At 35.7% G+C, this 26,571-nt stretch overlaps 2 protein-coding genes across 6 annotated transcripts in view; both read right to left on the bottom strand.

Moving 5' to 3' along the window:
• The window catches only part of TMF1 (TATA element modulatory factor 1), a 34,069-nt gene extending 9,404 nt beyond the window's left edge, over positions 1-24,665 (bottom strand). Inside the window, exons 1-10 of the mRNA XM_019984623.2 lie at positions 22,666-24,665; positions 18,521-19,722; positions 16,213-16,316; positions 15,452-15,578; positions 13,060-13,165; positions 6,529-6,671; positions 6,119-6,285; positions 5,677-5,833; positions 1,868-1,960; positions 1,017-1,173 (exon numbers count right to left, since the gene is read on the bottom strand). Of these exons, the coding sequence (XP_019840182.2) occupies positions 1,017-1,173; positions 1,868-1,960; positions 5,677-5,833; positions 6,119-6,285; positions 6,529-6,671; positions 13,060-13,165; positions 15,452-15,578; positions 16,213-16,316; positions 18,521-19,722; positions 22,666-22,807 (2,398 nt within the window). The 5' untranslated portion in view covers positions 22,808-24,665. The remainder of the gene's footprint in view (positions 1-1,016; positions 1,174-1,867; positions 1,961-5,676; positions 5,834-6,118; positions 6,286-6,528; positions 6,672-13,059; positions 13,166-15,451; positions 15,579-16,212; positions 16,317-18,520; positions 19,723-22,665) is intronic.
• Positions 24,666-25,477: 812 nt separating this feature from the next.
• Positions 25,478-26,571, bottom strand: part of UBA3 (ubiquitin like modifier activating enzyme 3) — a 28,097-nt gene continuing 27,003 nt past the window's right edge. For all 5 annotated transcript variants that reach the window (XM_070776333.1, XM_070776334.1, XM_019984624.2 and 2 more), the window contains 4 exons: positions 26,246-26,346; positions 26,067-26,130; positions 25,928-25,982; positions 25,478-25,594 (listed from right to left, as the gene is read on the bottom strand). In XM_070776333.1, the coding sequence (XP_070632434.1) occupies positions 25,506-25,594; positions 25,928-25,982; positions 26,067-26,130; positions 26,246-26,346 (309 nt within the window). In that variant the 3' untranslated portion in view covers positions 25,478-25,505. The remainder of the gene's footprint in view (positions 25,595-25,927; positions 25,983-26,066; positions 26,131-26,245; positions 26,347-26,571) is intronic.

The following is a 26,571-nucleotide window of genomic DNA, read 5'->3' as shown; positions in this document are numbered from 1 at the left end:
AGTAGATGAAGGTTCATCTGTTTAGGGATTTTTCTTTTTAAGCAGATGAATCTATTTCAGACAAAATCTTATATGAAGCTACAAGGGAAAAAAAAAAAGGGTAGTCAAAGGAGGCACTACTTTCATTAAAGCAGCCTGGAGGAAGCCCAGCACGTTACTTATCGAGCTTCCCTCTCACCATGACAGCCAGCACTAAGACATACGAGAGATCTAGTGAACAGTGTTTCAAACCCACTAATCTAGCTCACCCCTCATGATTTTACAGGGAGTAGTCCAGAGAAGGTACATGACTTGCTCCAGAGTGTTTGGCTGGATGATTGAAAACAAACCATAAAAGCCATGAGTCCAAATGTTTTGACACCCATTCACATTGGCTTTTATCACTACACCATGATGTCTCTCAAATTACAGTTAATTTTAGGCATAGAAAAGAAACAGGAATTTTTCACCATTTGCTAGCTTCTGGGATATCTAATACATACATATTCTACCTGTTTGTGCTTGAGTAAGTATCTTGGGGAAAAAAAAATTCTTTTTATTAACAGCACAGGGTATTTTTGTAAAGAAGCAAAATTTGGAATCATAAGACTTCATAGCGTCTGTCTACCAGAATCTGAACTTGATTTAACTTGACCTATCTCTGCTCTTGGAATTCCACCACTGACTAGAATCATATTCGATCTCTACCTCCTACACTACCGCCGACAAGCTAAAACAACGTCAGATTTAGCAATGGACGAGGAAACAATAGAGTGCAAAAGTTTGTAAAAATGAGCAAAAGAATGACAAGAAAGTATTTTAGACAGTACCTGACACATTATGTAAGGTATGATTTGAAAAGAGTCAGTTAAGATATTAGAAAATAAATGTAAGAGAGAAGAGGTCAAAATCTACAAGTGAGACACAAAATAAAACCATCAGATTCAGTGAATTTCAATTTCATGCCATTACCCTAATTCTAAAACAGGATGGAAGGGCTTAAGAACTGCATTGAGCTTAAGAACTAAAGCAGTTACCAAGTCTATCAGAAAGATTCTTCTCTAACTTCTCCCATGATGACGTCTGGGACCCTAGAGTTGCTTGCAAATTTTCTATCTGTCGAAGCAATGGTCTTGTTGTTGATGAAACACTTTGACTCAGTTCTTGGTTTCGATTCTCTGCTTCCTGGAGTCTCTGAATTATGACATTCTTAAGTCATTATTACTGACAGCAGTAAAAACACTAAAAATGCTAGCAAACAAACTTTATGAGAGATTTCGGGAAAAAATTACTTGTTTTCTATTACTTTCTAACTATTCAATCCTTAAGTTATAGTTAAGTTGCATAATGGAGTAACTAAGTATGTGCTTCTTTCAAAGCATTTCTATGTAATGACAGCCTTTGATTACCTTCAGGTAATAAAGAGTATCATCCAAACTTCTTAGTAGTTGCCTCCTCTCTAAATATTTCTAAGTATTTATAAAACAGGAAGATCAATATGAGTGGAATTTTCTCCCCCTTCTCCTGCACAACTTCACTGACTGACATCAACAGAGTAGTAGCATAAAAATTAGGCATTGCTTTCTGCCCCACAGTAATCAAAGACTGATAATAATTAATCAATCAGCCATTACAAATGAAAAAAAATAACACTCAAAATACTACATATCTATCATGATAAAATTACTTTCTAGAAAATTAGTTTTTTTCTTATACATTTTTGAAGTGCCCACTCTGATTTTATTCACATAAACCACATAAAAATACAGAAAATGAAGAGTATGGCAGTAATCTTCTCAACTCGAAGAACATTACCCAATTAACTCATTTATTATTTTTAGAAAAACACATCTCAAGATTTGTATTTTAGGGAAACTCTGACAAGTACCTGCTGGAGTTCACTGATCTCATGGCGTAAATAATCCTCTTTTCTGGCAGCTGTTTGCTCTGCACGTTGCAGTGCCAGCCTAAGGTCCCCCACCTGCACGAAGAGAACCAACACACTATCACAACCAACGTCAAATATTATCTCTAACTTCCTGCTATTATCTTTTGTGTTGTGTTGACTTACGATTACATATGACTTATGATTCATATATAATATTCTATGCTATCCTTGAGCATTTACATGCAATATCACATATCTCATTCTTCAGGCAATCCCTGAACCACATGTACTCAATATGTACCTATGAAAGCACAATAGGTGTACACACATACACACACACATACACACATGAACATATACATATGTACAAGGTCCAGACACTGACATACAATATAGGAGGAAACACAGTGCATCCATGAATGTTTTCAGTGTAAGGCAGAATGTGATAGGAACTATATGAGCTTAAAAAACTGGCTGCTATATTCACACACAGCTGCACAGGTTGTAAACTTGCTATAGCCTTTGCAGAAAGCATTATGGCAAGATATTGAAAGAATCATCAAACTTTTTACATTCTTTAATCTGATCATCCTAGTCCTGAGAATTCACTCTATAGAAACAGATCTATAAACATACAAAAATATTCTCTACACTGTCAGCTAGACTAACAAAAACAAAACAAGAAATGCTGCAAATACCCATTAGCAGTAATTTATTTTTGCCAATGTTGATACAACAGGAATATGCCCAATAAAAATATGACCACAAAAAACATGCATAAGTGTACAATTTAATCTTAAATGAAAAAAACTATAAAATAATATGAAAAAAGTGTGAAAGTGTTAGTCACTCAGTCATGTCCAACTATTTGCAACCCCATGGACTATAGCTCGCCAGGCTCCTTCGTCCATGGAATTCTCCAGGCAAGAATACTGGAGTGGGGCCATTCTCTTCTCCAGAGGATCTTCCCAACCCAGGGATCAAACCCGCATCTCCTGCATTGCATGTAGATTCTTTACCGTCTGAGCCACCAGGGAAGCCCATATAAATGATATCAAATTATAAAAAAAAAGTATATACAGATAAAGACAAGAAATTAATACACAAACTGACAGTACTTGTAAAAGGTGATGTTTGAATGGTAACCCCATGCACTCTTTATCTCAATTCTCTCAATTATTATTGTCCCAATGTATTTTTAATTTAAAATATTAATATTTTATCTATCCCAGTGAGGGAGCAGCAGAAACACAGGAGTATATGGACCATGGTGTGATCTACAACAGCAAAATATTGGAAACAATTCCAATATACATTAATAGGAACTGACTGAATGGTATAGTCACAGAATGATAAACTACAAAACTGTAAAAAGAAATTAAAAAAAAAAAATTCTATGCTCTACCATGGAATGATCACCAGGATGTTTTATTAAGTACATAAAGCAATCTATAAAATGGCATATTACCAAATAGAAAGCTATATTTTATGGAGAAAGGATGTGTGCTCAATCACTCAGTTGTGTTAGACTCTTTGCAACCCCATGGACTGTACCCACCAGGGTCCTCTGTCCATGGAGTTTTCCAGGCAAGAACACTGGAGTGGGTTGCCATTTCCTTCTCCAGTAAACAGTAAACTATATTTTATGTAGAAAAGATGAAAGAGGTACAAATAAACATGTGTATAAGTGTATGTGTATATATATACACACATTGAGGAGGAATATAAATAAATGTAGATATGGAATTTATTGCATTTACAAATAGAAACACTGAAAAAAAAAACCTACTGTAGTAAAATGGCTATTTATAGGCAAAGAAAGGGAATGAGGAGGGACTAAGTTGGCAGCAAATGTTACCCTAGTATATTTTGCTATGTAGCTTTCACTTTGGAATCATGTAAATGTTTTACATATTCATGTATAATTAAATAAAAAATGCATTGAGATCAGTGAGGAAAGAATAGTCTTTTCAACAAGTAGTGCTGGAACAATTTGATATTCACATGCAAAAGACCTAAATGTGAGAACTATGACTATAAAAATCATAGAAGGAAATATGTGAAAATCTGTGTGATCTTGAATTAGGCAAGAGGTTCTTAAATATGATATCAAAAGCACAAGGAACAAAACAAAAAATAAGTAAGCTGGACTTCATCAAAATTAAAAAACTTTTGTGTATCAAAAGACACTCTGAAGAAAGTCAAAGACAACATAGAAAGTGGGAGAAAAATATTTACAAATCCCACATTTGATAAAGGTCTAGTATGCAGAATATATAAGGAACTCTCACAAATGAACAATAAAAATGATAATATAAAAAAGGGCAAAGGATTTAAATACTTGAATAAATTTCTCCAAAGGAGAGACAGAAATCCAATAATCACATAAAAAGATGCTCAACATTATTAATAATTAAGGGAAAATAAATCAATACCATAATAGATACCATATAACACCCCTAAAAGGGTTACAATGAAAAAAAAAAAAAAAAGACAATGACAAATACTGGCAAGAATGTGGAGAAATTGAAACTCCCATATATATGGCTGGTGGGAATGTAAAATGGTTCAGCCACTGTGGATAAGTCTGGTTGTTCCTGTAAAAGTTAAACGTTTAAGACTAACATATAACCCAAGGGTATATATCTAAGAGAATTTAAAACATATGGTCACATAGAAATAAGTAAATTAATGTTTAGAGCAGCATTATTCATAATAACCTAAAAGTGTAAAAACTCCTGGGTGTATATCTAGAGGAAGTGAAAACACTAATTTGGAAAGATATACACCCTCCAATGTTTACAGCAGCATTGTTTATAATATCCAAGATATGGAAGCAAACTAACTATCCATCAATAGATGAACGGATTAAAAAGGTGTGATATATATATAGCTGAAATACTATTCAGCCATAAAAAAGACCGGAATTTTGTCATGTGCAGCAACAGGGATGGTGTGTACTATGATTAGTGAAATAAGTCAGACAGAAAACAAATACTGTACAATATCACTTATATGTGAAATCTAAAAAAAACAAAACTAGTGAATTTAACAAAAATGAAACAGACCCATGAATTTAAAGAACAAGCTAGTGATTACCAGAGGGAATAGAAAACAAGGGAGGGGAAAATCAGAAGTACAAGACTAAAAGGTACTATTACACATAAAATAAATAAGCTAATGATATTGTACAGCAAGGGGAACACAGCCAGTATTTGATAATAACTAAAAATGGACTATAACCTTTAAAAAAATGTGAATCACTATGACATACACCTGAAATTTATATAATATTATAAAATAACTATACCTCAATAAAATAAATAAAATTTGAAAGTATAAATAACCCAAATATCAATTAATTGATGATTTTATAAGACAAAGTCTGACAAATGTTGGTTTTACTCCTTCATTTGATGTCCATGGATTCCCATAGATGCTATGAATGAGCTCAGGAGTAAACAGATTCTCCGGAAATTATATGCAATGTGTAGTATTTATCTGCATACATGCATTCTTTTGGTTAAGAATGTCCCTAGTTTTCATAGCACTCTCAAATAAGTTTGAAATTCATGAAAATAACAAGCAATACTGGTTTAATGTAAGCATTACTTTAACAACAGTTTAAAAAACACACAATTAATTAAATTTGGCACAATCTAGTATTCTTAGAGAAGTGCCCAATAAGATTATAAAGGAAATGCAACACATATGCCACTATATAAGGTTTTATTCAAATTTACTAATGGATTCTTTATTTTGCAGAAGCACAAAGATTTTTAAAGACTAATTTATCATCCAACGCTTACTTGAATTGCTAATGTTTCCTGCTGCTGACGGGCTTCTTCTTGGGCCTTCTCCAGTGCTGCAGAAAGTTCTTCTTTAGCTCTCATTTCACGACTCAGAGCAGCTTCCTGGGCCTCACTATCCTTTGCAGCATTGGCTTTGTGGAGATCAGTAAGCTCTCTTAAAAATAGATAGATAGTTTTTAATTTAAAATAATATACAGTTAATTACATGACCAAGTTAAGTTTCCATGTAGATTTCCATGAGCTCTACAGAATGAGGAAGTTTACCACGTAATAAACACTGATTACAAGGACTCTGTGAAGCTCGCTTTAACCAGTCATAACTCCATATACCAGAAAGTTTATATGTTATTAATGATCAGATAATAAAAAAAGGTGTTTCTTCCATTTCTTGCTCTGGTAATTGATTTTCAGTGAGTTGAATATTTGTTCATTTTCTTACTTGTATGCACTATCAAGAGCAGCCTGAATACTTCGGTTCTTTTCTTCAAGTTCATTAATGTCTATGTGAAGTCGACCAAGGTCCTTCTCTTGGCGTTCTACCACAGAATTTAGTTTCTTAATATTTTCTCTATGTTGTTTCTCAACCTCTTCTTTGCCATCAAGGACCTATATTATAAAAAGAGAAAAAGGTATATTTCAATAAAAAAATAGACCACAGTCAATAACCATGTTCTAGGAATCTCAAGCATTGTATCAATAATAACAAAGAAAAACCTTAACATTCACTATTTACTTGCTTGAAAATTCCTCCCAAATGACATACCTCAATAATTCATTGAGGTATGTCATGGCCAACTATTCATATTGGAAGTAACAGCAACATATACGTAGAGAATGGTTAATATTCACCTGTTTTAAATGTTGTAACTCTTCTTCAAGCTCTTGAACTTTTTTGTTCAGCTTTGCAATAATATTTTCATTTTCTTTGTCTTTAGTTCTTAATTTCTTAATGATGTTAGAATTATGCAGCTGCTGTTTTGAAAGTTTCTCTCCTGGCAATGGCAAAAAAGTATAAGTTCAAATAATGATGATTCGCTAAGACTGTGCGTAGAATGTTTTCTCTAACCAGTGACAGAAAATGACAGAATATCTTTAAAATCACAATGCTGTAACAGTTAATGTTAAAGTGATTTGGACAGGAATCAGTGACTTGGACATGAATGCTAAAATTACTAAGTAGAAGGATGGTGTGGAACAAAATATTTACAGTCTTAAAGAATCATTCCCACATACTATAAATTACAAAGGGAAAAAAATATGCTTTTACAACAGAGAAATCTGGTCATAATCTTAACCAAACATTCAATTCTGACATCACTAAACTGTGCTACAGCCTGACCTTATGTGTCCACTGATGTGATGGAGTAGAAGGTGCACAATATCACCTTTTATATTTACTAGAAATCTGATCTGAATTTAACCATGAAGAAAGTGACAAACTCCTAAACAGGGGGGGTAGTCAACAGGACGACTGGACTCCACAAAATCTTTGATGTCATGAAAAAAATATCCTAGATTGGAGGAAGACTAAAAGAATATAATTTCCAAATGCAATGAACTTTGGATCTTAGGGCAGAACAAATAACCAGACATGAGAGTCATTTTTTGAGACAACTGAGATAAAGGACAAAATACACACTAGAATACACTTCTGAATTAATGCTGATTTTCTTAGATGAGATGACAATGTTGCGCCTGTCAAGAAAAATTGCCCTTGGGAGATGCAGATGGAAGAACTGAGGAGTGGACTACAGAGTCAATGCAATTTCTATCAAAATCCAAATGGCATTTTTCACAAAAACAGCAGGAAAAAAAAAAAAAAAACCCTAAAAGTCATATGCAACCACAAAAGACCTCAAACAACCAAAGTGAGTCTGAGCAAGAACAAAGCTGGAGATACCACACTTCCTAATTTCCTAATTTCAAAGCATAATACTAAACTATAGAAATCAGAATAGTATGGTACTGGCATAAAAACAGACATATAGACCAATGGAACAAAATGGAGAGCTTAAAAAGTGATCTTCAACAAGGATGTCAAGAGTACAACCATGAGGAAAGGGCTGTCTCATCCATAAATGGTACTGGGATATGCATATGCAGAAAAACTAAACACTATAGCATCATACATCAAAAATAAAAACCAACTCAAAATAGATTAAAGACTTAAATATAAAACCAGAAACTGTAAAACTACCAGAAGAAAACATAGTGGAAAAAAGGGAAAAGTTTTCTGACATAAGTCTTGGGAACTGCTTTTTGACTAGGATCCCAAAAGCATAGGCTACAAAAGCAAAAAAAAAAGATATGTGAGACTGTATCACAGTAAAAAACTACTGCACATTAAAAGAAACAACAGAGTACAGAGATAATCTGCAGAATGGAAAAAAATATGTGCAAACCATACACTGATGAGGAATTAATATCCAAAATATGTAAGAATTCCTAGAACTTGATAGCAAAATAAAAAAAAGCCAATTTTGAAAATGGGCTAAAGACATGAAGAGACATTTCTCAAACAATGTATATGAATGGCCAAAAGGTATAGAAAAAGGTGCTCAACTTCACCCACCAGCAGGGAAATAAAAATCAAAACTACAGTAAGACGTCATCTCATACCTGTCAGGACAGCCATTATCAAAAAGATAAAAGATAAATACTGGAGAGGATATGAAGAAAAGAGAACCCTTGAGTAACAGTGGTGACAATGCAAATTGGTATAGCCAGTATAGAAAACAGTATGAAGATTCCTCAAAAATTTTAAAATAGAACGACCATATGATCCAGCAGTCTCACTTATGAGTATACATCCAAAAGAAATGAAATCAGGATCTCAAAGAGAGATCTGCATCCCCATGTTCACTGCAGTTTTATTTACAATAGCCCAGATACGGAAATAATCCATGTTTAGTCAATGCATAAACTGATAAAGAGAATGTGACACAGATTGATAAATCTATAGAGAGATATAAACATTATTTAGCTTTGAAAAAACAACTTGCCATTTGTGAAAACATGAATGAATCTAGAGGATGAAATAAACCAGACATAGATACAGATGATCTCACTTAAATGTGAAATACAAAAAAGTTGAATTTGTAGACACAGAGAACAAAATGGTGGTCAACAAGGGCTAGTAGGTAGAAGAAATGGGGAGATGTTGGCCAAGGGGTACAAAGTTTCAGTTATGCAAAATGAATAAGTTCTAGAGATGTAATTTACAGTATAGTGACTATAAATTATCAGCGATCAATGCAAAGAAACAGAGGAAAACCACAGAATGGGAAAGACTAGAGATCTCTTCAAGAAAATTAGAGATACCAAGGGAACATTTCATGCAAAGATGGGCTCGATAAAGGACAGAAATGGTATGGACCTAACAGAAGCAGAAGATATTAAGAAGAGGTGGCAAGAATACATAGAAGAACTGTACAAAAAATATCTTCACAACCCAGATAATCACGATGGTGTGATCACTCACCTAGAGCCAGATATCCTGGAATGTGAAGTCAAGTGGGCCTTAGAAAGCATCACTACGAACAAAGCTAGAGGAGGTGATGGAATTCCAGTTGAGCTATTTCAAATCCTGGAAGATGATGCTGTGAAAGTGCTGCACTCAATAAGCCAGCAAATTTGGAAAACTCAGCAGTGGCCACAGGACTGGAAAAGGTCAGTTTTCATTCCAATCCCAAAGAAAGGCAATGCCAAAGAATGCTCAAACTACCGCACAATTGCACTCTTGACACATGCTAGTAAAGTAATGCTCAAAATTCTCCAAGCCAGGCTTCAGCAATACAAGAACTGTGAACTTCCATATGCCCAAGCTGGTTTTAGAAAAGGCAGAGGAACCAGAAATCAAATTGCCAACATCCCACTGGATCATGGAAAAAGCAAGAGAGTTCCAGAAAAACATCTATTTCTGCTTTACTGACTATGCCAAAGCCTTCAACTGTGTGGATCACAATAAACTGTGGAAAATTCCGAAAGAGATGGGAATACCAGACCACCTGACCTGCCTCTTGAGAAACCTGTATGCAGGTCAGGAAGCAACAGTTAGAACTGGACATGGAACAACAGACTGGTTCCAGATAGGAAAAGGAGTACGTCAAGGCTGTATATTGTCACCTGGCTTATTTAACTTCTATGCAGAGTACATCATGAGAAACGCTGGGCTGGATGAAGCACAAGCTGGAATCAAGACTGCCGGGAGAAATATCAATAACCTCAGATATGCAGATGACACCACCCTTATGGCAGAAAGTGAAGAGGAACTCAAAAGCCTCTTGATGAAAGTGAAAGAGGAGAGTGAAAAAGTTGGCTTAAAGCTCAACATTCAGAAAACGAAGATCATGGCATCTGGCCCCATCACTTCATGGCAAATAGGTGGGGAAACAGTGGGAACAGTATCAGATTTTATTTTTGGGGGCTCCAAAATCACTGCAGATGGTGACTGCAGCCATGAAATTAAAAGACGCTTACTCCTTGGAAGGAAAGTTATGACCAACCTAGATAGCATATTCAAAAGCAGAGACATTACTTTGCCAACAAAGGTCCATCTAGTCAAGGCTATGGTTTTTCCTGTGGTCATGTATGGATGTGAGAGTTGGACTGTGAAGAAAGCTGAGCACCAAAGAATTGATGCTTTTGAACTGTGGTGTTGGAGAAGCCTCTTGAGAGTCCCTTGGACTGCAAGGAGATCCAACCAGTCCATTCTGAAGGAGATCAGCCCTGGGTGTTCTTGGGAAGGAATGATGCTAAAGCTGAAACTCCAGTACTTTGGCCACCTCATGCAAAGAGCTGACTCACTGGAAAAGACTCTGACGCTGGCAGGGATTGGGGGCAGGAGGAGAAGGGGACAACAGAGGATGAGATGGCTGGATGGCATCACCAACTCGATGGACGTGAGTCTGAGTGAACTCCAGGAGTTGGTGATGGACAGGGAGGCCTGGCGTGCTGCAGTCTACAGGGTCGCAAAGAGTTGGACACAACTGAGTGACTGAACTGAACTGAACTGAATACTGCACTATAAACCTGTAACTTGCTAAAAAAAGTAGATGTTAAAGCCTCTCATCACACACATACAAAATGGTAACTATGTGAAGTGACTGATATATTACTTAGTTTCACTGTGGTAGTAATCTCACAATATATACATATAAAAAAGTCACACTGTACACCTTACAAATACACAACTTTTATACCTCAACAAAGTTGGATTATTCCCTGGTAGCTCAGCTCAGTAAAGAATCTCATGCTATGCACGAGACCCCGGTTTGATCACTGGGTCAGGAAGATCACTGGAGAAGGGATAGGCTACCCACTCCAGTATTCTTGGGCTTCCCTGGTGGCTCAGACGGTAAAGATTCCCCCTGCAATGCATGAGACCTGGGTTCGATCTCTGGGTTGGAACGATCCCCTGGAGAAGGAAATAGCTACCCACTCCAGTATTCTTGCCTGGAGAATGCCACAAAGAGTCAATACAACTGAGCAACTTTCAAGGGCTTCCCTGGTGGCTCAGTCAGTAAATGAGGGAGACCTGGCTTCCACCTCTGGTTTTGGAAGATCCCCTGGAGGACAGCATGGCAACCCACTCCAGAATTCTTGCCTGGAGAATCCCCATGATCAGAGGAACCCGGCGGGCTGCAGTTCACAGGGTCACAAAGAGTCGGACATGACTGAGCAGCTAAGTACAGCACAGCAAAGTTGGATTAAAAAAAGAATTTAGGAGTAGAATGATACGATATCTGTCAACTACGTTCAAGAGGTTAGGCAAAAGGGTAGTATATGCATGTGCAGAAAGATATGGAGGCGGTATAGCTAGATCTTAACAGTCAATGACTCTAGTTAATGAAGTAATCAGATACTCATTGTAGTGTACTCAGCTTTGAGACTTGCCTCTCTTCAGCTATGACTTTAAAAATACCTCTAGGGTATACAGGAGCAGTATGTGAATACACCTATATGAAATCATTCTGAAGTTCATTAAGCAAAAGAAAACATCAGCTCACTCCCCAATTAAATTAATAAATTCCAACACAGTGAAATTTGATATTGATATTTTAAATAATTTTTTAAAATTATGAAACCATGTACTTAGCCTTCCCCTCAGTCTCTAATGCTGTAACAGAAAATAGTAACAGACTGCAAGATGTCTTGGGATATGTTTAATCAACTCTTCCTTCTTTTATTTTAGTGCTTAGATTGTTTTTAATTATCTCTGTACCTATACTTCCCTCTCATTAAATTATAGTGCCTAAAGGACAGGGAATGTGTCATTTATTACACATTTGTCATTTGTCTATATGAAACAGAATCTGACCAACTAGCTGTTAAATATAAGCTGAATAAATGAAAAAGAAGAATTGGACAAAACTATTTCAAATGAAGTGATTAGTTCCAATTACTCTCAGTCTGGAAATTCACTTAAATGCAGTGATTTAAGTACAGAAATGTTCATCCCACTATGATTTGTAATATTAACATTTTAGAAATATACACATAATATTAGGAAAAGAAAAACAAATATAATATGTCTATATAATGCACTTTAATACAGTCATTAATAATGGTATCAAAGTGCATTTAATGGCTTAAGGAAATTTAAAAGAAAGAACACTGCAAATTAGATATATGATATTATGTTTAAAAACATATTAAAAATGCAATAAAAGGAAACAAATTAATAATTCCTTATAAAACTGGATTATGATCTTTTTTCTCTTTCTTCATATACTTCCTATAACTTAAAAATTTTCTGGAAGCAGCAAGCATTATTTTATAACTAAAAAAACTTTAAGAAAAAGAAAAATTTATTTAACCGTCTTTTCCAAAACTACCTTCTTTCCTATGACATTCTAATGTCCAACTGCAATGTTTAATCTCCTGAAGAATCTTTAATTTTCATAACCCTATTAATTATAAATCTTTTCATATACAAAGTGTTTAATAATTAAAAAATTAAAATAGGAATTTAAGAAAAAATTCACTATCAAATTCCAGAACAACAGAATGATACCATATAGTACCCAAGCTAGAGATTCAGATACTATATAAACTCTATAATTAGAACTTTCAAATATCTTGGTTTAAATCAAGGCTCTAAAACCTGTTACAAGCTTCCTTAGGGAAGCACAAAATTCTATTTCTCACAGAGTTGGGTTTTTTTTAACTCCCTAGAAACAAAGCTACATACATTATAGTTCTACTTCTCTACATGTTGCTCCACATTCTTCCATCAACTGTTATCTATCACTTCTGAAGCTTAAGTCCAAACCTTTCTTGCTTCCCATGTTTTTACATTAGGAAAAAGCAGCACTTAGTCACATGTTAAGTATTTTATTGTCACAATATTTTTCACAACTGACTGAATATTTTACGTACCTTCTTCCATCAACCCTCGGATCTGCTCATCTTTCTCTTTCAAAAGGTCTGCCGTTTCACTACTATTTAATCTAGTAGCAAGTTCTTCTTTTATACTTTTGATTTCCTAATTAAAAAAAAAAAAAAAAACACAAATATCATAAAGAATTAATTTCATTCTGGGCATATTTTTCATTTTTTCCATATTCAATTAATTGCATTTTCAGTAACAATCCGTAAGTTTTGTTAACCTGAGTTTATATTACCTTGTTTAATCAAGAGCAAGTAAAGAGCTTTGAAAATGACATAGAAAACTTAAATTCAGACATAAGCAGATTTTAATATGGAAATGTAAATGAGAGTAAATTAACTTTCAACACCCTTTTTGAGTATCTCTACACATATTTTCTACAGTTGAGACATTATTTTTGGAACATTCAACTAGTATATCTCCATTTTTCACTGTATTTCTTTTCCTCATCTGATACTTAAAGTGAGTATTCCTCATCCTCATACTTTAAAATATGTTGCAAAGTGAGAGGAAAAAAACATAACTTCATAAGGTTCAATCTAATTAAGCAGAGATTTAATAGAAACATGTTACGATATTTTATCTTTTGAAACAATGGTGATATAAAGTGTCCTATGATTTAAAATTTTTCACAATGCTTTGAAACTAAACAACAGCTCAAATCAACTAACATTTACTAAGTATTTAAAGTATACTTTGTATCCAATATCATTTAATCCTTACAACAGTCCTGGCAGGGAGGAATTTGTACTATTCAACTACACAAGTAAGAAAATTAAGATTAAGAAAGCTTGAGCAAACTTTGAAGGTCAGAAAGCTATAAAGAGGTAGAGTTATAACTTGAACCCAGGTCTGTGAATCCCTAAAGCTTATGCTCTGAACTATCAACAGCACTGCTGTCCATTTTCAACTGCCAAAATTCCATCCATCAAGGTCCAGGAAGAATATCATACCTTCCATCAAAACACTCAGTTCCTCTGATTAAAATCCGTCCTCCACGATGCCATTTCAAATCCTTATTCATCCACCTACTACTATATGTTTGTTGATATTATTTGTCTTTCAAACTAGGAAGGCAAACTCTTCACTTAAGGTAATTCAATTCACCTTTAAATTTCCAATGGATCCTAAGCAGGGAGTTCATACATGGCAGTACACATAAAATGTATTAAAAAACTTAGGACCCAAGGTTTTTCCACCTATTAATATAACTGGTTTGGATCTATTTTAGATCTACAATGCAAAGTGCACTACAGAAGACAAACATTCCTTAAAATCTACTTTTTGTACTGTATTCAGATTGAATGGAGCAAGAACAAGAAGAATTAAGTTAGTTAAGACAGTCTCAGGTTACTGTTACTGTCTTAAATGATACTAATTGGAAGTCACTAATTAAATCAGCCAAGCAGACAGAAGTATATCATGTATTTCTTTTCTGTAAAAATATGCACAGAAAAATTATAAATTAACATTGGTCAAGAAAGGGGAAAACAAGCTTAGAAAGGCACCTAATAAGAAATGCTACTATTAACAGTTGGGATACAAGCAATAATTAGTAACCTATTGGTTACCAATTTCTGAAATAGCCAAATTATAAGAAATATTTATTCTAATTACAAGAAAATATTTCTAAACTGCTCCAAATGATAAGAACTAGAACAATGGTTTCCAACCAGGAGTATTTTTGCTCCTGGGGGACATTTGGTAGTATTTTCAATTTTCATAATTGAGGGGGGACTGGGATGGCAGGTGGGTAAGGCAAGACAATACTGTATCTTGTAGATATGGGCCTGGGATGCTGGTAAATCCCCTACAATGCACAGGACAGTGCACTACAATATAAAATCATCCAGCCCAAAATAGCAACAATGCTGAGGTGGAGAATCCTACATTAGAATAAATCAATATTTTATTCTAACATTCAATGTCACTAATCATTAGGAATTTTTACTTTAAAATAACTTTAACTTGAAAGATTGAGTGTGTGTGTGTGGGTGTGTGTGTGTGTATGTTTGAGGTGGAAGTGAAAATAACAAACGAGAATAATGATAACTTTAAAAATTTATAGAGTACCATTTAGATTTAAGTGTTATTTATTTTGATGGAATTATAATTCATAAAAATTATTCTAAAGATCCTTGCTACACACCTTTCAAGGACTTTACACACAAAGTGTACAAACAAATATTTGCTTAATTTTTTTAAAGTATCAAAAATCTGAAATTCTAAAGGTACTGAAAAATCTAAAATTTAAGTGTTAATATACTCCATGGTATTCTTTTAATCTTACTTTTTTTCCCAATACCAAAATATTATTAATGCACTCCTCAAAAATATATGTCTCTATAGAGTTAGATTAATATTATTTTAAACTTCCATTACCTTTTTAGCAGCATCTCTCTCTTTGCAGGCTAGCTGAACTTTCTTTTCCGCTTCTGCAATTCTTTGAGTAAACTCATCTTTCAAGGAAGAAATACTGCTGCTCTCTTCTTTCACTCTGATCATTTCACTAAATTTAAAATAATAGTAAGACTGAAAATATGTGTTTATATATTCCAAAATTGAGCTCAGTTTGCCCCCCAAAAATAACAACATTCTCTTCAACATGCACCTTACTAAAAGAGATTAATTTGAGGAGTGTTAACTTTTAAGAGAAAAATTACCTGCTTATTTTAAAACATTTCAAAGAAAACTCATTAGAAATTGAAAATGTCACCAATATTTGATGTGCAAAAATTAGAAAAAGATAAATAAAACTTGTTATTTCTGAATCTTATTGTGAAACATTTTGCTATTCACCTCCTTAAAGCAAACCAATGCTCATTTTTTTTTAAACTGTAATCTAAGTTTTCTCTAAATATACCTTTTAAATCTCTAATACTAAAAGATTATTAATAACTAAAAGGGAAGAAGTTTTTCTGTTATTGTTTTACAAAACACCCCTCTTCAGTGCCACTGGTAAAAAAGTAAGATAACTTGAGGAGAAAAGTAATCTCTAAGGGTAGAACTGAAATGCTATTCAATTTTCAGTAATTATAAATAAGTTAAAATATAAAATATTTCAATTTAAAAAACATATTTAAGTAACAACCAAGTGCATGGGCCAATACAAAATGAATAAAATTACTCATATTTGTACTTACTCTTTCAGATTATCATAAGCTTCTTCTAGAAGTGCTTTTTCTTTACTAAGAGATAATAACTGAGCTTCCCTTTTATCCAGTTTCTCATTCAGAAATTCAACTGTCTAGATAAGAAGAATACACAAAAGTCCAACATTTAACTTTAAAACATCATTTTTACATGCAGGTAAAAATTGTAAAGGTCACCTAATCACTATAATAAATCAGCATTGTTTCATAAAAAGAATTAAAAAAAAAAAAAACACAGTGGACATAGAACAGCAAGAACTCATACACAGTGGGTAGGATGGTATAAATCAGTAGTACAACCAGAAAGCTGGATAGCTGGTGGTTTGGTAAAATGTTTTGGAAAACAAGCAATATCTAGGTGAAAATCTATATAACCTTTCATGTAGAAAATTCTATTTTTAGGTGTACCTCAGAGGAGAAAACTCTTGCATAATTGTACAAGAACATTTGTAGCAATTTGTAATAACAAAAATGTAGGGAAGAGTGGACATGTCCAGTAAAAGAAGAGAGGAAATTAGATGCAATCAAAAAAAATCAAAGCCTCTACTGATGTTCTCTATGTTATCTGGGTAGTGGACATACAAGTGTTTGCTTCTCCACATTATTTTTTAACCCTAATGTGTAAACTTTTTAGCATGATACACTGCATTTAAAAAATAAAGGTAACTTTAGGGACATCCCTGGTGGTCCAGTGGCTAAGACTCCATGTTCCCAATGCAAAGGGCCGGGGTTCGATCCCTGGTCAGGGAACTAGATCCCACATGCTGCAACTGAAGAGTCTGCATGGCACAACTAAAACCTGGCATAGTCAAATAAAATAAATATTTTTAAAAAAAAAAGTAAAAGTAATTTTAGAAAATCCATAGGCACGTAACTTTAAAATCTCCAGAATATATCAGTATGGTGCTGCTCCTGCTAAGTCACTTCAGTCATGTTCAACTCTGTGAGACCCCAGAGACGGCAGCCCACCAGGCTTCCCCATCTCTGGGATTCTCCAGGCAAGAACACTGGAGTGGGCTGCCATTTCCTTCTCCAATATATCAGTATAAAGCCAAGCAAAAAGAAATGATCAGACTATCTAATTCCTTAGGGCTTACTGAAGCAGTAATACACCTGTGCATGAGGAACAGTGCCTTTTGTACTAAAAAATAAAGTCCTAACCTGATTTAGGTCTAGGTTAACTTAGAAATTACTGACCTCCTAAGAATGGTTCAAAAATATCTTAATAATAAATAGTGTTTCTAGGAATTGAAACTGCTATTATAGCTAGAGACATTTTGTTTGTGAAAAATATTAAACCTAGTTAACGGAATCTGGTACTTTTTGTACATTAAATAATTCAAATACATGACACTTAGAGAACATTTCTTCAAGATATCCTGTATCTCAGAGGAGTCTACTAAAGATGCCAGATTAGAGTCAATTTCTATACCTAAAAATCATAGAAAAAAACAAAACTGTGACTTAATATCAAAAAACTTACACCACTTTCCTTTTGCCTGCCAGGCTCCTCTGTCCATGGGATTCTTCAGGCAAGAATACTGGAGTGGATTGCCATGCCCTTTTCTAGGGGATCTTCCTGACCCAGGGACTGAACCCACATCTCTAGGTCTCCGGCATTGGCAAAAGGGTTCTTTACCACTAACACCACCTGGGAAGTTTTTTCATCTACTAGGTAAAAGCAATTTGTCATTCCTAAGCAACACCTTTGATCCTTGGACATTTCTCTTTTTCATTTATTCATTCAGCTATCAATAGGAAATATCAAAAACAACATAAACAAGAAAACAAGATGAGGCAATTAATAACAGAAAAACATCAATGATCTGAAACCAAATTTTTTCATTTAAGATCTCCCTACAAATAATGTGAATGTGCAAAAAATGTTTGGTGTAAGAAAAATCATGTAACATTTAGATTTGCTTGTGCTCTTCTATCTGCAAAGGAATTGAAGGCATCTGTTTACATAAGAAGACAGTCCTTTACAAACTGACAAAGAATATATAGCAAAAGACAATATTAAGGTGATAAGAACTCAACAGTAAAGGCCTATGATGGGAATTTTTTATGCTCAGTTATACTGAAATATCAACTTATGTTACCGTAGCTGCCTCGAAGAAATTTCAAATAACGTCATAATTCTTCATCTTTAAGATCCTTAACACCACACTTAAATGGCAAAAGGCCTGTCTTTTTTAATCAAGACAAATCATTAGGCATCACTGAACATTAAAAATAAACCAATGATTTAATCTCTGAAGAACGTATCAAAAAACCCTCTTCCATTTCTTAGAGTTACCTTGCAGACATCTTCCTTCTCAGAAGGTGCCTCTGGCTGACTTGAAGCTTCAGGCTGCTCAGCCTCCTCAGCCAAGACAGCATGTCCTTCATTTACTGATGTGGAAGAAACCAAGATATCAGGCTGTTCGCAGTTAACAGGAGTTGCACTTCGTCCACTTTCTTCCATTTCTGTTTCCTCATTGGGCATAATTAATGTTTCATTTGCTTCTTCAGGTTTTCCTTCAACAGATTCAATTGTTTTGGTCTTTGGAGTTGAAGAATTAAGTATAATAGGTACTAGAGCATATCCCTTGCCTGACAGTTCATCATCTGAATTGATTTCGCTGACACTACGGCTATCTAATGACTGTACACTAAATGAGTCTATTCTTTCAAAAGCATCAGATGAGCAGCAACTCTCAGTGAGTTTTTGGAAATCATCTAAACGATTATATTCAGGACAAGCAGATGCTGAGAGAAGCTGAAAGGATGTCTGCATCAAGTGCAAGCTTGATTTTGAATCTGTATGCTCTTGTCTAGAACTTGCTGAGCTCTCACTTATTACACTTTCATGATCTAAAACTTCAATATCACTAGTGGTAGAAGTACCTGACGAGAAGGTACTAACAGGAGGAGAAGGTGTATTGCTCTGTCGGTCTTCATGTTTTTGTTCCTTAGGTTCCAAAGCCATGTCCTTGGTTTCTGCTGTGAGAGGCTGTGTAGACATATTAGATACATTTTCCCTAGTTGTTTTCACATTCATAACACTTTCAGATACTTTCAAATGCACTGTTGGCACCTTCGTATCAGATTCTTTAGTAACAGTTTCTTCGTGCTTATCCTCAGTTTTAGGTGACAGAGTACTGACTGCCAGAGTTTCCTTGGATACACATGGAGGAGAGTCCTTTACTTTTGACTCAGTGGCTTCAGTTGTTCTTGACTGTCCAGTGTGCAAGGACTCCTGTAAGGTGCTTTTCACTTCTTCTTCTGGTCGCTGTGATTTAGCTGGTGGTTTTGATACCACTGGACTCTTCTGAATGGTCTGTACATCAGCTGGAGAGAGAAAGGCACTGAAGAAATTTTCAGATTCATCTACCACAGTTCTCCGAACTGGCTTTGTAATTGCTTTAGGAGAGACTACTGGCTGACTCTGAGGTTCAGTGTTGGATTTTAACCCCCAGGTTGAAGTATCCCATCCTCCACTGACAGGGGGACTTATTCCTTTGACAAAAAAAAAAAAAAAAAATTAAAAAAGAAAATTTTAGACACACATATAAAGTATGCAAATTGCAATAATTATTGTAAGTCAATATAAATACGTCTTTTTAAAATTCTACAAAGTACAACCTATAATTTGTATCTGTTACACTCCTCACTTACAACATAATTAATTAGTTCATCGGTTAACTTTGGGCCATAAAGATGAAAACTGGTATGCATTTGCCCAAGAGGAACTAGGAACAAACATGAAAGACTGGACCTGGCATATGCCAGAAACAAGTATGTTATTCTCTCCTACAACAAATTAATAAAGTAATGGTAGATGTTAATAATCCATGCCAAGTCCAAAATACATACTATGCATCTCACAATAATAGGCAGTATCTTCACTTACAGGTCATGTGGAATCATGAAAAATAGAATCTACCTTCTATATAGTTAGTTTCATATTAATTCTATTCTTAGAATATCAATGATAAATCATCATTATCAGCTATACAGACAGTAACATTCAACACTGAACCCAAAATACTTGTGACAAACATTCTTTATCAAAGATCAAAGTAAACTAATGGGAACAGTAACTTCTAAAGGACAAACTCATTTCCACCCACTTAATGACAAACTCACTTTCCAAATCCCACTCTCCAAACCCACTCCCTGAGAAACTTTTGTTCTCTTGCTGAACTCTAAATTATGTTAATAATTAGTAGAACTAATTATGTTAATAATTAGTTAATAATTGATAATTAATAATTAATAATTCATATGAATTTCAGAATTGCATTTTTAGAATTATTGCTTTTTGATAAAGATAGCAGTTTACACTAGGATTTAAAAAAAAAAAAAAAAAAACCTGGAAGAAAATAACCATCTTCTGGGCAAAAAAGGTAATTGTGTCAGTCATACAAATAATATGTTAAATTATTTTTAACATAATTTATACAATGATAAAAAATGGCATATTTGCTAAAATACTTTTAAGCATTTCTTAAAAAAAAGTAATTGTGTCAGTCATACAAATAATGTTAAATTATTTTTAACATAATTTATACAATGATAAAAAATGTCATATTTGCTAAAATTAAGCATTTCTTAAGAAAAAAAGTCACCCATTTCTAAATTCAAAAGTGGCTGAGCAGAATTTATCACATACTGTGAACAATTAGAAGTTGTTGGGCAGAGCACAAGTACCTAAAAGCTCCTAAAAGCTGTCAAGCCTGAAACTAAAGTCTATCCTAATTTAATACGACTTTGGAGGTATGTAGGAAACTTTAGCTTGGGGGTATAGTATTATATCCATTTATTCAGTACAGCAGAACAGTGGGGAAAAAGTGAAAAACAAAATTAAAGATACAAAGGAATGAGCAAGATAAAATGCTCTATTAAGTTATGTCAATGAATGATAGAACTCAAATTTCCCAGCTGGATAAAGTTTTACACAAATCGTGGAGTTATGCGATATTCACTTGTGATTATGATTATGCGATAATCATTGGTCATCTTTTAGTGATGGCAACGTAAAACACAGGTGATCAGTGAACATTTATAGCATTTCACTAAAACCTAAACCTATTCTGGAAAACCTATTTTTTTAAAAAAATGAATCACAGAACAGGATTCAAGTCCCGGGTAAACTTGAACAGAACTTCTTTCTGATACACAGAAAGAAGTATCCTTACAATTAATATTCTGTCTCTTTCAAAGTTTAGTCATTCAATATGTGGGGTAGCCCGACAAAAAGGAAGTTGAGCTACTCCCACCAAGGTCCTACGCAGTTCAGTTGCTCAGTCGTGTCCAATTCTTAGCGACCCCATGGACTGCAGCACGCCAGGCCTCCCTGTCCATCACCAACTCCCAGAGTTTACTCAAACTCATGTCCATTGAGTTGGTGATGCTATCCAACCATCTCATCCTCTGTCGTCCCCTTCTCCTCTCGCCTTCAGTCTTTCCCAGCATCAGGGTCTTTTCCAGTGAGTCAGTTCTTCGCATCAGGTGGCCAAAATATTGAAGTTTCAGCTTCAGCATCAGTCCTTCCAATGAATATTCAGGACTGAAGTTAACAGGATGATGACATAAACACTTGAGCCAAACCATCTTAAAATGAGGTACCTCAAATTTAGGTCCTGACTTCTCAATTATGTAAAATTAGAAACAAACCAGAAAGAAGTAGTCAGGAATAATTTATTCTTTCTCTTAGAGATTCACACTCCGAAAGAGGGGCCAATCTTCACGCCACACACCAAAAGGATAAACTGTTCCTTAGACTTAACGCCAAAAACAACTGAAGATCCCTGAAAGATAAAGCCCAAGGTCTCAGAGAAAGAGACCGGACTCTGATGGACTAGACTGCGCAGCAAGCCGCAACCGCCGGGCGCGCCCCCACGGACCCTCCTCCTGGTGGAGTGGCCGAGAGGAAGTGACCGCGCGTCTCGGTACCACACTCAGGGCAGCACCTGAACCCGAGGAGCCGTCCCAGGAGAGACGGTCATAACAGAGAACAGGAAGCGCTTGCGAATTCGCACTGCTCGCCAAGTGTTGGCGACTGTTCTTCCCGTCGCTATGGACCGATTTCGATACTGGGTTCTCCTCCGGGGTTCGGAGCACGCAGCGCACCGGGGCTCGGGGGAGGGGGAGAGGGGACTGTGCTCCGTGGTCTGTGGAGCGAGGGCGCGGGGCCACTCGCACGGAATCGGGTCCCCGTCAGCCCCCAACCCGGGGCCACAAGAAAGGAGGGACCTCGGGGCTGGGTTTTCCCTCGGGACCACAGCAAAGCTCAACTGAGAGGCCAAAGCAGCGTTCGGGGCCGTGCTGGGGGCTAGGACGCGCAGGAGTCCGTCGCTCAGCGACAGGCAGGAGCCCGGCCCCCCGCCCCCCGCTTCACCTGTTGGCCTCTTGAGAGACGCCCGCGGGATAGAGGGACGCCGCCGCTCGCGCCCTTACCTGGCTCTCCGTACGGAATGGTCTCGGCCCAAGCGCTCGGCTCCTCTTCCTGGATGTCCAGGACCCTGTCGATGGACTTCTGGGCCTGAGACAGGGCCTGCTTGGCGAAGCTGGAAAGCTGGGAGGCGTTGAACCAGCTCATCTCCCTTCCTCAACCGCCGGCGTTGGCGGCGGTGGCAGCGGCAGCACCGAGCGGGAAGGCCAAGGGAAAGGCCGACGGTCGGGGGCCCGGGGGAAGGTGCACGGAGAGCCTCGCCTGCTTCTCCACTCGGCGGGCCCTGTCAGTGGGAAACCATGACCCCGAAGATCTCCCCCGAGCCCGAGATGTTACCCTCGCCGCTTCCCACACAGCTGAGACGACAGGTCCAACTGCGCAGGCGCTGGCTGCTTCCACGTACACAACCGGCAACTCCGGGAGCCCGGAGTTCCGCCCATAGACGGAAGAACTGAAGAATGTTGACGTCACTTCCGGGAATGCAGGCTCGCCTATAGTTACCGAGGAACGCGGAACGCTTCGTATTGAAACTGGTTCCAGGCGTACAGCGAAAATTCTTCGCCCCGGGATAAACTCTGTGGCTAAACCAGCAGAGACTGATGCCTTAGGGAGGAATAGGCAGGTTTTTTCAAGTGGGTTCCTTCCTGTAAAACAGCTCTCGTACTAAGAGCTAGCGCATTGCCATTAAAAATAGGGAAGTTGGCTATGGCATTTCTTTCATAAAGCCTTCTCTCAAATATTTAAACAGTTGTGTTAACTCGGCCTCAAAGAGTAACTTTGGGTTTGTCTAAAAATACTGCTCATCGTATAAAAGACCTTACTCGGCCCACCTGATCCGAGAAAATAAAAAGCCATCTTCCACAAGGAGGAATTAGAACAAGACACAATCTCCTCCTCACAATACAGGTCGACTCTCAGCTACAGTTGAAACAAACTAGCATTAAGACTAGTACTCTATACCGTGCATATTATTTAAAACACACCTTTTTTGCATGTGCTCATCAAACAAATCAAATTGGTGGCCTCCCTAATCTAGTCAGCAGCTGTTTGGTTAGGCCACCATGTTAAAATTCTATCAACATGTAAAAGATTTCATACAAAAACCCAGACTTCCAGCTGATTTTGAAAAATATGTACACCAACATGCAACAGTCAGCTGGAGCAGTTGCCCCTTTTGACAATTTTCACTCCAGGATGTCACAGTCCCCACTATTCTAATTACACTCCCACTCTCACTTGTTTTTGCCTAATGAGTATTTTACCCCACTGCAAGGAACCATGTCATAAATGAATTATTTTTATTTATTTTTTAGCCAGATTTAAACTCTGCCTGTGAGAAGTTATGATCTTCTCATAATTTTATCTAACTTCTGTAAAAATGTGCATAATGAAACCTTTACAATTCAGTAATGTACAAAGTAGTACTAAATAACTCAATGTAATTTCAAACAACTTTAGCTAACTAGCCTGAGGAAGTGTCATGTTAGACTTGGAAACCCTTCCAAGACTTCTAACTGTGTAGTTTGAGGTAAATGACCTAAATTTCTAAATCTATTCAGCTCTCAGATGAAGATAATATCACATTCTCACAAGGCTACTTACACAAGAATTACCGTTGTACCTGTATATAGCACCTGTAAGCTCAATCTGTATACAGCACCTGTAAACTCAATGTGTAACTTTTTAAGGAAATCGTATGAATTTATACCATGTTTTTATAATGAAACAAATTACTTGTCAATATAGAACTGGAAAGAATAAAAATAAATGAAAATCTAACCCAGTGACACATAGTCACAAAGCATTTAACAGAAAACTGCCAGAAAAATCAAAAACAACATGTACTATATGTTCCCACACTAAGATACTAAAACTCATTTTCAGTACTTGTGTTTAATTCTGTTTTAAGCCTTAGACTTTTGGAAGGGGGAAAAAGCATTTCAAGAGGCCCTAATATAAAAATTAAGTCATTCCATTTCATTACATTATTATGCCAGAGCAAATTAAATCAGTAGGTATTTATTGTTGCTAAAGTACTAATTCAAGTACTATAAAATTTTTGTATTAGCAACTCCGCTACATGTTTTAAAATTATTTCTACATCAGTACAGAACTACTTACTAAATATATTTTTAAAATTTCAGTGAGAAAATTAGACAGTATATGATTTTTATTAATAAATAATGTGAAAGCATCAGTGGTAATGGTTTAAACATTAAATTCTTTTAAACATCCATGTCTTGGCTTTAATGTGCATATTGGCCTCTATGGCACTGAAGGTAAACACATGAAAATATTTCCTATTTCCATGCACAGGTGTTCAGCTATATACCGTTTACAAATTATTATGGACAAGGTAATTTTGCAATAATATTCATTTGGACAGCCACAATTAATATTAAATCAAGCAAGAAGTAGGCTATGTTGAACATATGCTCTAGATGTCAGTATTTAATGTTATTTAAAACTTAATTTTCTTATTTTTTTTAAGGGACATCTTTTTGTATAGTGGGTGCTCAAATGAAAACTGAAGAATGCATTCTTTGACCATATCCAAATTCTCATACAAGAGGGTATTTGTCTCCTCCTCTAAAAGAAGCAATATATTTGCTCATTAATCTCCCTCCCCAGGCACCATTTTCCGTATTACTAATGAAAATGCTCACAAGCACCAACCCCAAAATTTTGTCTTCAAGGGAAAGGTATAAAGTTAAAAAAGTGGCTCATATTTTAAAAAGTCAAATTCCAGCAACATTAATGCTAAAAATGACATCAGTTATATTTCTTAGCATCCACAAAGTATAATATTTTCATGAGTTTTCTATTAAGTGCAGATTTATTTTCCTTAAGAAGTAAAATGAAGTTTGAATAGTACAGTCTGTGGTGTGGTGACATCAGCAACTGCCAGTTCTTGCCCATCAACGAGTCCTAATTCTAAAAGAAAAAAAGCTAAATTAACCCAAGCAAAAAAAACATCTCAAGAAAAGAGATAACACATTCACAAACTATAGCAAAGTATGGTCTGAACAAACATCAAAATCCAGTTGTCTTTAATCAAGGTAATATTATATTTGATTTCACACAGATTTTTTAACTCTACTCAAAGATCAATTAATTCTATTAATGTTTCTTAAGATATAATTAATTAGAATGGTATTACCATTCAAAAGCATTAAGAGGAAATCTAAAATAGGCCTTTATTACTTTTACTGAAAAAAAAACCAGAAGAAATTGATTAGCATTAGTAAATACACTCATTTAAAATACCTTTCAATGTCTTGGAGAGATTTGGCCTTGTTCGTTCTTCAATAGAGGTTACTGACTAGAAAACAATAACGTAAAGTACATTAAGTGAAATTAAACTTTTAATTTAATTTGGGGGGGGAGGTGACTGAACACTGATCACCTGTAAGTAAAGTGTTCTATTTTTGCCCTCTAATGTGGCTGTGATAGCTGGAGATTTCATCTGCCTAAATTGTAAGAAAAAAAAATCAGAATCATTTTTCAAAAAAAACAATTCTAGTTTTTAAAGTTTTAAAATCACACATTTTTTTCTACAACATAACAAAAGTCCTGAACACTTACAGAGAAGCACTATTGGTTAGATAATCCAAAACCTCCTGCAGTTTAGCTGATGGAGAAAACTGAATGTTTTGAGGAAGCTGACTGCAAGCTGGGCAGTTTTCCTAGACATAAACACAAATCACAGTGACACATGTATCAATAACAGTGTAATTATAATGATGAAATAAAAATCAAGTTGTTTTATCATCAGTTTTTCATTTCCTATGAACAAATTTTTATATTTTAAACCTGCTTTTCCCAACGGGCCATTTTTCCTAAATTATTTCACTACACAGTATTTATTTTAGGCTCTATTACAAAAGACATATAGTAAATAGGGTTCTGGA

This window comes from Bos indicus, chromosome 22 (assembly GCF_029378745.1).
Source record: "Bos indicus isolate NIAB-ARS_2022 breed Sahiwal x Tharparkar chromosome 22, NIAB-ARS_B.indTharparkar_mat_pri_1.0, whole genome shotgun sequence".
Classification (NCBI taxonomy): Eukaryota; Metazoa; Chordata; class Mammalia; order Artiodactyla; family Bovidae; genus Bos; species Bos indicus.
Note: the sequence above shows the minus strand (reverse complement) of the source record. Positions and strands in the feature narration are given on the sequence as shown.